At 36.4% G+C, this 13,878-nt stretch overlaps 7 protein-coding genes and 1 gene segment (V, D, J or C); 4 read left to right on the top strand and 4 right to left on the bottom strand.

Annotated features, from left to right (window-relative positions):
* Positions 1-13,878, bottom strand: part of LOC103036135 (zinc finger protein 239) — a 245,471-nt gene that overhangs the window by 37,228 nt on the left and 194,365 nt on the right. The gene's annotated exons all lie outside the window — the stretch shown is intronic.
* LOC111188212 (gastrula zinc finger protein XlCGF49.1) overlaps positions 1-13,878 on the bottom strand; it is a 232,620-nt gene that overhangs the window by 71,631 nt on the left and 147,111 nt on the right. The gene's annotated exons all lie outside the window — the stretch shown is intronic.
* LOC111190415 (zinc finger protein OZF-like) overlaps positions 1-13,878 on the top strand; it is a 589,012-nt gene that overhangs the window by 482,693 nt on the left and 92,441 nt on the right. The window lies entirely within an intron of this gene.
* Positions 1-13,878, top strand: part of LOC103025045 (zinc finger protein 501) — a 266,885-nt gene that overhangs the window by 160,566 nt on the left and 92,441 nt on the right. The window lies entirely within an intron of this gene.
* LOC111197445 (zinc finger protein 239-like) overlaps positions 1-13,878 on the top strand; it is a 184,162-nt gene that overhangs the window by 81,173 nt on the left and 89,111 nt on the right. The gene's annotated exons all lie outside the window — the stretch shown is intronic.
* Positions 1-13,878, bottom strand: part of LOC125780385 (zinc finger protein 239-like) — a 103,022-nt gene that overhangs the window by 59,536 nt on the left and 29,608 nt on the right. The window lies entirely within an intron of this gene.
* LOC103044584 (zinc finger protein 501) overlaps positions 1-13,878 on the top strand; it is a 234,011-nt gene that overhangs the window by 202,476 nt on the left and 17,657 nt on the right. The window lies entirely within an intron of this gene.
* Positions 1,466-2,236, bottom strand: LOC125803870 (T cell receptor alpha variable 26-2-like). The segment is given in 2 exon segments: positions 1,466-2,055; positions 2,180-2,236. Coding segments are annotated over 2 exon segments (390 nt in total).

Here is a 13,878-nt window from a genome sequence, read left to right as displayed (position 1 = left end):
CAGATTAACACAAGTAAGAGCGTAGAAATGTTGGTGGACCCTCGGTAAGTCTGTAATCATGACCTGGTGTTCATTCATGATCATACAATTGAGCAGGTGCACTCCTTTAAATATCTTGGAGTATAAATAGATAGTGATTTGAGTGTGTGCTCTAGAATTCATCAGCTTCTTCATTTTCTGCGCAGACCAGGGCTGGACTGGTAATCTGGTGTACCAGGCATTGCCCGGTGGACTGATAATCCTTAGGGGCCGATACTGTTGGATTTTTTTTTTCCTTTTTTTTTTTTTAAGAGACCGGCCCACAATAATCTTCAATATAGACAATGGACTGAACCAATCAGGATATAGGACGAACGCAGCCCCACCCTTTCTCTATGTGGTCCGCTGAAACTCCCACTACGTTCAGTGTTAAGCGCATATAATAAAGAGGAGGAAGCATGGAGAAACAGAAGCGGCAGGATTGAGGTAACGTTAACGCTCTATTAAATGAGAATGATGAGCGATTGATTAGTATCAATATTAATTGGTATTTGCATACTTCCCAAAATCTGGCAGCCACGCCCCCTTATTCTGATAAAATAGCAAACAGTCAAGACTGAGAAGTGTTGGATGAGCAAGTGTCCATTTTAGGCTTCATCATAGATAGCATTTTAGGCTACATCATATGATTTTAGGTATTTAAGTTAAAGGTGTGCTGAAAGGCTGCGTCATAGTTTGAATTTGTAGCCTCTATGCTGTGGTTCAACCTGTTTTAAAAAGCACTCAAACAAGTGAAATAACAGATTTTAAAACTGATAAATGATAAGTAAATCTTTGCAATTTAAGCATGACTAAAGTAATTGTAAAAAAAATATAAGAGTAATATTAGCAAAAAGTATGCCCACACTGAATAAGAGTAAAACAGTGTCAAATTATTCATAGTTGCATTGCATGAATTCATAAAGCAGCCCTGTTTGTTGCCTAATATGAAAAACATGTTATAGATGTTTAAGGGAGGATTCACCATTAACCTGAAAAATTAGAATTGAGCTGTTATATCAGAGAAATTCAGAAAATACATATTAGAGATGATTTCAATAAAAAAGGATAAAAAAAATCTATTTAAATACAAAGAGCAGACAAAAATGTTAACAAGACACAACATACTTTGATACATCAAAATCAATACAACCATATTCACCATCCTTTAATCAGAACACACACAAACCCGCCCCGGGTTGGGATTTTCCACCACTTTTCTTGGGCCCTGTTGGGTTGGGCTCAAGAAAATGTTCTGGGATATAAGTCTATTTTTTTTATTCTTTTTTTTTATTTTATTTGAATATATGGCAAGATAACTACAATATAGCAAAGTAACAAATTACACTGAATGAAGTGAACATGAATGAAGTTAACAGCTCTACCCCTCTGATTCTCTCTAAAGCTCCACATCTGTACCAGCTGTGAGAAAGCTCCACTCCTCCAGTTTCTTCCCAGTCTGCTGACTGATGATTTTTTCCATGGTGAGCTTTGGATCCACACTCTGGGTTTAAATCAGTAAACCATCAGGAAGGGTGTGAGCACTAATCAGTGTAAAGGACTGATTGATGTGTGAAATGGAATGTGATGTACTTTTGCTCAAATGATCTTCCCTCTGGGCCTGAAATGAACAGCAAACAGCGCCCCCTTCTGGTTCAAATACTGCTCTATCTCAGACATATAAACACTTTTAGTACAGTGTTTGGTGGGTTTCTGTCACTGTGGGCTGCAGAGCGCAGTAGTAGAGAGCAGAGTCTGATACTGCAGTAGAGGAGATGATCAGATCCACTTTCTTATCACCTTCATTCACATCAGCATCCAGTCGCTCAAACGGAGGAGTTGCATGTATTTTATTCTTTCCAGATGAAGCAGAGATCATCAGTAAAAACTCTGGTCTGGATCCAGGATACTGCCGATACCAGTGCAGATAGTCCCCATAACTATTACCACTATACTTACAGGAGAGAGTAACTGTTTGATCAGCCTGAACCTGTGTTTTGTTCTTCAGTGGTTCTATTGACTGTGCAGAACCGTTCCCTGTTAGAGAAAATCAGTTAAACATAGCTTTAGCAGAAGTGTTACATAAAAATTAAATACGTCAAAAAGTGAAAATAGAAAATATCACAGATCTAAATCACAGATCTAAATGTAGAAGACTTACTAAGCATGATGATAAACACAGTCAGAGAGCACAGGAACATCATGGTGACTCCAGTGTTCAGATAATGAGGAGAGATCTGGGAGCTACTTTTCAAGCATGTAAAGACTCCTCCTACATTAGTCTTTGTGTCTGTTATAAGAACAGAGGAATGAGTAAGATAATAGATAATGAAGATAATAGAGAATGAACTGTGTTTTTCCACATATCGATTTACCAAAGAGTTAAAGTTAATAACTAAAACATTGATAAATAAAATGTTCACTTTTTACACTAATGATTAGCACACTATTAGCACAGAGGCAAATCAATACATTATACAATTATATAAAGACACTGTCCTGCTCAGTCTGCTAACAAAAACGCCAAACACTCACTATATAGCTGCAGAAAAACTTGCAGCCTGGTGTGATGCACATAAATTGCAGATTAACACAAGTAAGAGCGTAGAAATGTTGGTGGACCCTCTGTAAGTCTGTAATCATGACCTGGTGTTCATTCATGATCATACAATTGAGCAGGTGCACTCCTTTAAATATCTTGGAGTTTACATAGATAGTGATTTGAGTTTGTGCTCTAGAATTCATCAGCTTCTTCATTTTCTGCGCAGACCAGGGCTGGACTGGTAATCTGGCGAACCGGGCATTTGCCCGGTGGGCCGCCAGTCCTCAGGGGCTGATACTGTTGGATTTTTTTTTTTTTTTTAAGAGACCGGCCCACACTAATCTTCAATATAGACAATGGACTGAACTAATCAGGATATAGGACGAAAGCAGCCCCACCCTTTCTCTTTGTGGTCCGCTGAAACTCCTGCTACGTTCAGTGTTAAGCGCATATAATGAAGAGGAGGAAGCATGGAGAAACAGAAGCGGCAGGATTGAGGTAACGTTAGCTCTATTAAATGAGATTGATGAGTGATTGATTATTATCAATATTAATTGGTATTTGCATACAAAATATGGCAGCCACGCCCCCTTATTCTGATAAAATAGCAAATGGTCAAGACTGAGAAGTGTTGGATGAGCAGCAAGTGTCTATTTTAGGCTAAATCATAGCATTTTAGATATTTAGGTTAAAGATTCTCTCTAAAGCTCCACATCTGTACCAGCTGTGAGAAAGCTCCACTCCTCCAATCCTAGAGACTGTGACTAGATCATAATTTCATCATGCTGAACACATGGTGATTAAGAGACACCAATTTCTTCTGAATCACCTTCCCAGTCTGCTGACTGATGATTTTTTCCATAGCGAGCTTTGGGTCCACACTCTGGGTTTAAATCAGTAAACCATCTGGAAGGGTGTGAGCACTAATCAGTGTAAAGGACTGATTGATGTGTGAAATGGAATGTGATGTACTTTTAGGCAGCGTGACCCTGCTAGCTAAAAATATTAAAGCACGTTTCAAATAAACACTTCCAGCACTGAAACAGCTAAATCTGTTCTGCCCACACTAACAGTAAAGTACTCTTTAAATCATATACAGAACATTGCTGTAAATACAGTGCCCCCTTGTGACTGCAAATAACAATGGAAGATGGGAGATCAGCTGCTTAGTGAGAAATTCTGGCAAAATGAAGAACTGCCTTTTCTTACTTTTTGCATCTTGTTTTATTTTTGTTTATATCGTCGCTGTCAAATAAAAAACACTTATCTTCAAAACAGCAACTTTACTGGAGAGAGAAAAAACCTTGTAAACTATGCAAACTCAATAGAAGTCAATGTAAAAAGAGTTTATTTCAGGTAATTTTGAAGAGTTTCTATTGGTCCGTTCATCAAGAAATTTTGGCACAGTGTAAGGGACAGTTTGTCTGTTCAAATTATATAGTAAACTAAAAATCGACAAAAATGGAGAAACAAGCTACTCCCGCTTTCGTTCAGTATCCATTCAATGCACTTGGCTAACCTCAGCTGCCAGCCACCTTAAGCAATGAGCTGTTTGAGGGCAAATTGTGATTGTTTTTAGAATAAAAAAATAATAATAAAAAATATATATATATATTTATATATATATAAAAATGAACAGAATTTGATACAGTTGACTTCATGTGGTGACTTTTAATTAAGTTTTAGAAGAGACACAGATTAAGCAACATTTTGATAAATAGAGAAGATATTTTAATGTTTTTATTTTTAAATCTTAATCTGGTCTTGCTCTCGGTCTTGACTCGGACTCGACTACTAAAAAGTCTTGGTCTTGACTTGGACTTGACATGTCCCAATCTTGGTCTTGAGTTGACTTGGACCCAGCTATAGCAGTCTTGACTACAACACTGGATTATAGCAGACAAACCAAGTCTCCCTGAAGCTGCGGGAGTCTCCCGCATTTCAGTAGTGGTTCCCTGATGCCCGCGAGTCACATATAATCTCCCGGAGTGCCCCAAGAGTGCACTGCACACAAACGCACACAGGCGACAGACTTTTTTCTTCTAATCGCGTGTTGAAAGGAGAGAGAGAAAACAGAGAGGGTTCTGATTGGCCTGTTCACTGCAAAGAGTCTGTGAGACAGCCAATCAGTTTTAAGTGTGGGCGGGCAGTGTTTTTCCCCCCTCCCGGACGGGAATTGTTCAGTGAGTGAGAGAAAGCAGATCATGGCGGAGGCAGGGAAAGCAGAGGCAGGGCCTTCCAAAAAGAAAAAATATAAAACTCATTTCACCTCTGAATACTCTAAATTTCATTTAAAAAAAAGTAAAATTAATTTAAATAAAAGTAAAGTTTCGTTATCCTTTGGTGTGTGTGCAAGTTTATTTTTCAGGGGGGTAACCTCCCTGAAATCAACTTTTGCAACTTGGGATGTCTGTTATAGACTGGCAAAAAGAAATCAGATCCATTTATTCTTTAGTAATAAACAAAAACACAACTCCCAGAAATTTTTGGGTGACAAAAATATTGACGAAAATATAAGACTTGCCTACTGATGTTACTGACCATGTTTTACACTTATACATTTAGAATTAACTGAATTCCCAGGATAATGTAACCCTGGTCCACAAGACTGATCATCACTGATGGTGGGCTAGTGGATTGGTACACCATTATTCAAATAAATTATCACAGGAGTCAATAGCAAGTGTAACATGCGTGAATTTAATATACAGTAAAATACTGTTAAAATAAACTATAAAGAAGATGACAGTAAAGTAACAGTAGAAATGTTGGGGAAACGACTTACTGTAACTTTACGTGACAATTTTTCCAGTGCAGTACAGTCACATGCCCTACAAAGTGAATGACAGAGTAAAAAAAGAAAAATATATAATGTAATTTATAATAAGGTAGTTTGAGCTTCTTCTCTTTCTTCATTTACTCTGTATATCTGACATTTCAGTTCTGATTATACAGTGGGTAACAATTCCCTACAATGTTTACAGAGGAGAGACAAACTTAAACTAAAGAATCCAGTCTAAAAATTGTTTTACCTGGTGCTGCATATATACATGCATCTATAATATATGAAAGATCTAAAGCTATATTATCCTTAAAGTTGTGAAGTACAATGATTTGTGTCAAGTGTATTGCTTATTTAAGTTATTTTCAAAGATTGAGCTACTAGCCATTTAGCATTAGCTAATCGAGGCCTGTAGGCCTGTACATGAAATAATAGCTCTGTAGCTCATATTTCTTACTAAAATGCCTTCTTATTAGTTATGTATACTTTGTTGAGTAAAATACTGGTAGCATTGATGTTTAGATTTTATGTATTTATGTTGTACATTTCATACCTGTGAATTGCTAGGTTTTAGCCTTGTGTAAGCTGTTTATTAAGTGTATTCTCTACTATTTCAAGCTTTTCTTTTATTTCTCTTTATAGTAAACCACACACACATACACACATGTACACATAGCCGTGTTGGATACCTGTATGAGGATAATGCTCGTGCACAATTAAAGTCAAGTTTCATTCTGGAGCTGGATCTGAAACTGTTCTTTCATCTCACCTCACCTGAACATTATAATTGATATCCTGACCCGATCCCTGAAGTGATTGCTACTCTTAATACAAAGCAGTTATAGTCCACACTACAATTCTGATATCTCCATAATTCCTGTTTGATAAGGTTTTATTGTAAAATGAGCCATGTTAGGTGCCACATACAGCATCCTGAATTTTAGCCACGATTATTTATTTTTGTCTAAACACAAAATATTCATACAGACTCTCATTCATATACATATTACTATATTACTACAAGCCTCTTTCTTACTCTTGTTACAGGTGGTCTTGTCACGGCAGTGTCTGGGTAGTGTGATGCAGTTTCTATCTTATCAACATCGATCATCCAGAACTCTATGGGAAATGTAAGCAGTTGGCTTTAACTATAGAGCTTTTTATCCTTAAATTACTTCAGTTATTCTATTTTTCTTATGCAGCAGGGGGGCAAAGAGGGAAAAATCGTACCCAGTACCATTTACTGCAACATCCACAATTGTTGTTTTTTTTATTATTAGCACCTGCATAACCACATCCAGTCATTTCTGAGAGAGTGTAATAAGAGATAAGCAGTGTGGTTTAATATTACTTTGATCTGCTTGTGTTCAAAGTAAACAGAAGGTGTGTGAGTTTTTGTAAAGCTTCTCAGAGACTTTGTATCACTGTGCTGCTACTCTAAGAGCACAGTAGTAGAGAGCTGTATCTGTCAGTCTTACTGTAACAGTGAGATCAGTGGATGATCTGGATGCAGTCGACTCAAATCTACTGTCAGCAGTGTTGTGATCCCTATTCCGTGATCGAGCTCCTCTCAGCAGTAAATACTGTAGAGCTCTGTTAGGATACTGTCTGTACCAGTAAAGCCAAACATCATTACTGCTGGTTTCATAAGAGCATTTCAGTGTAACAGATTCTCCCTCTGTTCTAGAAACATTAGTCTCTTGATCATCTGGTCCAATTCGATCAGCAGAAAACACACCTGAAATAAAGAAAACAGAAAGAAAATATTTGACAACTATGACAATAAATGTTATATAAATTATAAAAATATTATTGTATAAATATTTTTAATCACATCTTGACAGTGAGTACCTGATGTGGTAATGAGAATGATGAGGAGGATGGTCTTCATTGTGAATATGATCAGATGGAATCAGTAGTGTGTTTAAGCTCTCAGTGCTCTAATGCTGATCTGTGTGTTAGTGTGAATCTCTCTGAAGTGAGAGCAGTTATGAGAAAAACTACAACAGGAAACAGGAAGATGAGAATGTTGAGAAACAAACTGAATCCAAAGTGAACTACAATATACAATATAATTACAAATGAGTTAAAATGAGCATGAATGAACCAAATTAAATAAATAAATGTCTTAATATTTTTTATGTACTTTTAGTGTAAACACACATTTAAATCTCCAGTGATTCATTATCTTTATAGTGTTTCTTTACCCAATCACACCGTTCAACCCCTTTTTTTGACTTTATTACACCCTCAGGATTGGCAACTACATGAAATGCAACTGGTAGAATCGTTCAGAGGAAAATTCCAGGAACCACCAGTGGATCCAAGAAGTTTTGGGATTTGTTTTGCCGCTAACCTCAACAGTATGGATCATTATAATTCATTTTTAAGTGATTGACACCACTAATATAAATTAATTTTAACAATCTAATGCTGATATTTCTTAAACATAACTCAAACACTGACATGCATCCAGTAACAATATTTGTAGTTTTAAGCAGTTAAAGTAATGCTGTTGTTTATGTTCTTAATAAGGCATCACAATCAGGCTCATTGTTTGTTTTAGATCCAAGATCCAAAAGATGAGCCTTATAATGACAGTAGGAGAGAACCCTGGTTTCAAGCATTTAAAAAAAAAGAGCTTGAGCCCCGTTACAATATTCCATCCCCAAACAAAACATGGCTATAATGAAGTTCCATTGTTATTATGAAGTTAATAATTGGGTTTTAAAACCATTGTGTTTATACCAAGGTGTGAACCAAACCGTGAATTTTCTGTACCGTTAAACCCCTAACTTTTAGAACTTAGGTCATAGCCTTCTTACCCTCAGGCTGTGGCACTGGCGCCCCAGTACTAATTACTAATCGGCATACTTCCTTGACTGCATGTAATGTGATATACCGAGTTAGACATCTGTTTCTAGTTTGGCCGTGCATAGAGACCCTAAGATTCAGTCCTATATTTTGCTAAATTGATTAAACTCCAACAAAGTTCAGGTATTTAAATAAATGTAATGGTATATCGCTTAGTGTATTTTTTTATGCTGTTTTAATTACCATTATCTGTCAGAGCACAGTTTAGTTTTAACCTTAAAGTAATTTGCATAAATTAAACAATAATTGAAACAAAAAACATGTAAAATATGGTTTTAGAAACATCATCAGTGATGAGATACAGAAAAGATTCATGTTTATTTATCATGAATGTGCAAGAACTGTCAGAGACAGGCAGCAGATAGATTTTCTATTAGATCTATATAAATACAAGACTGGACACAAATAGAATATATATATTATCTTTAATTAATACACACTACTGAACATATACACAGTAAAATGGTGAGTGTGCAGGGGAATGGTGAGAAACTCTTGCAGGATTGCACCCCTTGCTCAAATGATCTTCCCTCTGGGCCTGAAATGAACAGCAAACAGCGCCCCCTTCTGGATCAAATACTGCTCTATCTCAGTCATTTAAACACTTTTAGTACAGTGTTTGGTGGGTTTCTGTCACTGTGGGCTGCAGAGCGCAGTAGTAGAGAGCAGAGTCTGATACTGCAGTAGAGGAGATGATCAGATCCACTTTCTTATCACCTTCATTCACATCAGCATCCAGTCGCTCAAACGGAGGAGTTGCATGTATTTTATTTTTTCCAGATGAAGCAGAGATCATCAGTAAAAACACTGGTCTGGATCCAGGATACTGCCGATACCAGTGCAGATAGCTCCCAGTATTACTACCACTATACTTACAGGAGAGAGTAACTGTTTGATCAGCCTGAACCTGTGTTTTGTTCTTCAGTGGTTCTATTGACTGTGCAGAACCGTTCCCTGTTAGAGAAAATCAGTTAAACATAGCTTTAGCAGCAGTGTTACATAAAAATTAAATACGTCAAAAAATAGAAAATATCACAGATCTAAATGTAGAAGACTTACTAAGCATGATGATAAACACAGTCAGAGAGCACAGGAACATCATGGTGACTCCAGTGTTCAGATAATGAGGAGAGATCTGGGAGCTACTTTTCAAGCATGTAAAGACTCCTCCTACATTAGTCAGTGTGTCTGTTATAAGAACAGAGGAACGAGTAAGAAAACAAGTTTTGATAATAGAGAATGAACTGTGTTATTTCACAATTCGATTTACCAAAAAGTTTAAGTTAATAACTAAAACATGTATGACTTAAATGTTCACTTTTTACACTAATGATTGTATTAGCACAGAGGCAAACCAATACATTATAAAATTCTATGAAGACACTGTCCTGCTCAGTCTGCTAACAAAAACTGAAATCCGAACACTCACAGTATAGCTGTAGAAAAACTTGCAGCCTGGTGTGATGCACATAAATTGCAGATTAACACAAGTAAGAGCGTAGAAATGTTGGTGGACCCTCGGTAAGTCTGTAATCATGACCTGGTGTCCATTCATGATCATACAATTGAGCAGGTGCACTCCTTTAAATATCTTGGAGTTTACATAGATAGTGATTTGAGTGTGTGCTCTAGAATTCATCAGCTTCTTCATTTTCTGCGCAGACCAGGGCTGGACTGGTAATCTGGCGAACCGGGCATTTGCCCGGTGGGCCGCCAGTCCTCAGGGGCTGATACTGTTGGATCTTCAATATAGACAATGGACTGAACTAATCAGGATATAGGACGAAAGCAGCCCCACCCTTTCTCTTTGTGGTCCGCTGAAACTCCCGCTACGTTCAGTGTTAAGCGCATATAATAAAGAGGAGGAAGCATGGAGAAACAGAATCAGCAGGATTGAGGTAACGTTAACGCTCTATTAAATGAGATTGATGAGCGATTGATTATTATCAATATTAATTGGTATTTGCATACAAAATCTGGCAGCCACGCCCCCTTATTCTGATAAAATAGCAAATGGTCAAGACTGAGAAGTGTTGGATGAGCAGCAAGTGTCTATTTTAGGCTAAATCATAGCATTTTAGATATTTAGGTTAAAGATTCTCTCTAAAGCTCCACATTTGTACCAGCTGTGAGAAAGCTCCACTCCTCCAATCCCAGAGACTGTGACTAGATCATAATTTCATCATGCTGAACACATGGTGATTAAGAGACACCAGTTTTTTCTGAATCATCTTCCCAATCTGCTGACTGATGATTTTTTCCATGGCGAGCTTTGGATCCACACTCTGGGTTTAAATCAGTAAACCATCTGGAAGGGTGTGAGCACTAATCAGTGTAAAGGACTGATTGATGATTGAAAATATTAAAGCACGTTTCAAAAAAACACTTCCAGCACTGAAACAGCCAAATCTGTTCTGCCCACACTAACAGTAAAGTACTCTTTAAATCATATACAGAACATTGCTGTAAATACAGTGCCCCCTTGTGACTGCAAATAACAATGGAAGATGGGAGAGCAGCTGCTTAGTGAGAAATTCTGGCAAAATGCAGAACTGCCTTTTCTTATCGCTTTTCTTAACTGCCTTTTCTCATCGCTGTCAAAAGAAAAACACTTATCTTCAAAACAGCAACTTTACTGGAGAGAGAAAAAACCTTGTAAACTATGCAAACTCAATAGAAGTCAATTTTGAAGTCAGGTCATTTTGAAGAGTTTCTATTGGTCCGTTCATCAAGAAAATTTGGCACAGTGTAAGGGACAGTTTGCCTGTTCAAATTATATAGTAAACTAAAAATCGACAAAAATGAAGAAAAGAACAAGCTACTCCCGCTTTCGTTCAGTATCCATTCAATGTACTTTTTATTTTGAATAAATCCGATGTTAATTGTGCTTACTTTCAACGACTCGCTCGATTCATACTCTTTGGTTATGTGAAATTTCAGGGCTTCCAGAAAGAATAAACATTCAGCATAATATAAACTCTGCTACATTTCAATAACAGATACCTCAGGGACCACGACAATTTTTTGTAGAAAAAAGGAGCGATAGTATACAAACTATAACACTAGTGTTACCTTGGAGAGAACTAAAGCTAGTGACAAGCTAACTAACCTTAGCGACAAAATAGCTAACCTTGGCGAGAAACTAGCTAAGCTTAGCGATAAAAAACTAGCTAACCTTAGTGATGAGCTAGCTAAAATACTGTTACCGGGGAGAGAAATAAAGCTAGTGACGACCTGGCTAACCTCAGCTGCCAGCTACCTTAAGCAATGAGCTGTTTGAGGGCAAATTGTGATTGTTTAAAAAATATATATATTTATCTTATATTATTTTATCTAATATTTATTTTATATATATATATATATATATATATATATATATATATATATATATATATATATATATAATAAAAATGAACAGAATTTGATACAGTTGACTTCATGTGGTGACTTTTAATTAGGTTTAAGAAGAGACACAGATTAAGCAACATTTTGATAAATAGAGAAGATATTTGAATATTTTTATTTTTAAATCTTAATCTGGTCTTGGTCTCGGTCTTGACTCGGACTCGACTACTGAAAAGTCTTGGTCTTGACTTGGACCTGACATGTCCCAATCTTGGTCTTGAGTTGACTCGGACCCAGCTATAGCAGTCTTGACTACAACACTGGATTATAGACTGGCAAAAAGAAATCAGATCCATTTATTCTTTAGTAATAAACAAAAACACAAGCTAACTGTCCCAGAAATTGATAGTTTTTGGGTGAAATAAATACTTGAAGAAAGATAAGACTTGCCTACTGAAAACCATGTTTTACACTTATACACTTAGAATTAACTGAATACCCAAGAGAATGTAACCCTGGTCCACAAGACTGATCATCACTGATGGTGGGCTAGTGGATTGGTACATCATTATTCAAATAAATTATCACAGGAGTCAATAGCAAGTGTAACATGCGGGAATTGTATATCTGACATTTTAGTTCTGATTATACAGAGTTAGTAACAATTCCCTACAATGTTTACAGAGGAGAGACAAACTTAAACTAATGAATCCAGTCTGAGAATCGTTTTACCTGGTGCTGCACATATTCATGCATCTATAATATATGAAAGATCTAAAGTTAAAATTATCATTAAGGTTGTGAAGTACAATGATTCTTTGTCAAGTGTATTGCTTATTTAAGTTATTTTCAAAGATTGAGCTACTAGCCATTTAGCATTAGCTAATCGAGACCTGTAGGCCTGTACGTGACATAATACATAGTCTGTAGCTCATATTTCTTATTAAAATGCCTTCTTATTAGTTATGTATACTTTGCTGAGTAAAATACTGGTAGCATTGATGATCTATGTATTTATGTTGTACATTTCATACCTGTGAATTGCTAGGTTTTAGCCTTGTGTAAGCTGTTTATTAAGTGTATTCTCTACTATTTCAAGCTTTTCTTTTATTTCTCTTTATAGTAAACCACACACACATACACACATGTACACATAGCCGTGTTGGATACCTGAATGAGGATAATGCTCGCGCACAATTAAAGTCAAGTTTCATTCTGGAGCTGGATCTGAACTCAGTGTTCTTTCATCTCACCTCACCTGAACATTGATATCTTGACCCGATCCCTAAAGTGATTGCTACACTTAATACAAACCAGTTATAGTCCACACTACAATTCTGTGTAAAAAAAATTAAATAAATTAAATAGAGAGCTGTATCTGCCAGTCTTACTGTAACAGTGAGATCAGTGTATGATCTGGATGCAGTCGACTCAAATCTACTGTCTGCAGTGTTTTTATTACTCCATGCTCGAGCTTCTCTCCACAGTAAATACTGTAAAGCTCTGTTAGGATACTGTCTGTACCAGTAGAGCACAACACCCTCACTGCTCGAGTCATAAGAGCATTTCAGTGTAACAGATTCTCCCTCTGTTCTAGAAACAGAGAGATCATCTGGTTTAATCCAATCAGCAGCAAAAACACCTGAAATACAAAAACATTAGAATTTAAATATTTTGAAACACATGAAAATTATTTTTGTTTTCAAATATAGCTGCACACATTATGACAGTGAGTACCTGATATGGTAATGAGGATGATGAGGAGGATGGTCTTCATTGTGAATATGATCAGATGGAATCAGTAGTGTGTTTAAGCTCTCAGTGCTCTAATGCTGATCTGTGTGTTAGTGTGAATCTCTCTGAAGTGAGAGCATTTATGAGAAACTACAACAGGAAACTCCTGCTCTGAGGAGCTGTTCCACTCTGCTCTCTGTCTTTGTAGAATATCAGAGTGTTTATAAATTAACCACAAACACAGACAGCTTTTCACCTGTACAATTATTATTAAATAGTAAACATTATACTATTAATAAACAATAAATCAAAGGAATGAGGAAGAAAACAAAAAATGCAGCTTTATAAAGGTTTCTCAAAAAATATTATTTTGTAAAATAAAAAAAAGAATTAACAATACAAAAAAAAATCTCCAGTGTTAATTTTTTGTCTTACAGTGTTCTTGTGTGTTGATGTATGTGTTTGTTTAGTAGTGAATATTTTGCTCTGCACAGTAAATAACAGTTTTATGTGGGAATACAAGCATCCTACATGTCAACATTTGTCTACAGCTACATTAAATGCAAATTTAAATATGTAGTAT

This window comes from Astyanax mexicanus, chromosome 8 (assembly GCF_023375975.1).
Source record: "Astyanax mexicanus isolate ESR-SI-001 chromosome 8, AstMex3_surface, whole genome shotgun sequence".
NCBI classification, from domain to species: domain Eukaryota; kingdom Metazoa; phylum Chordata; class Actinopteri; order Characiformes; family Acestrorhamphidae; genus Astyanax; species Astyanax mexicanus.
This window is presented reverse-complemented; position numbering and strand designations above follow the sequence as displayed.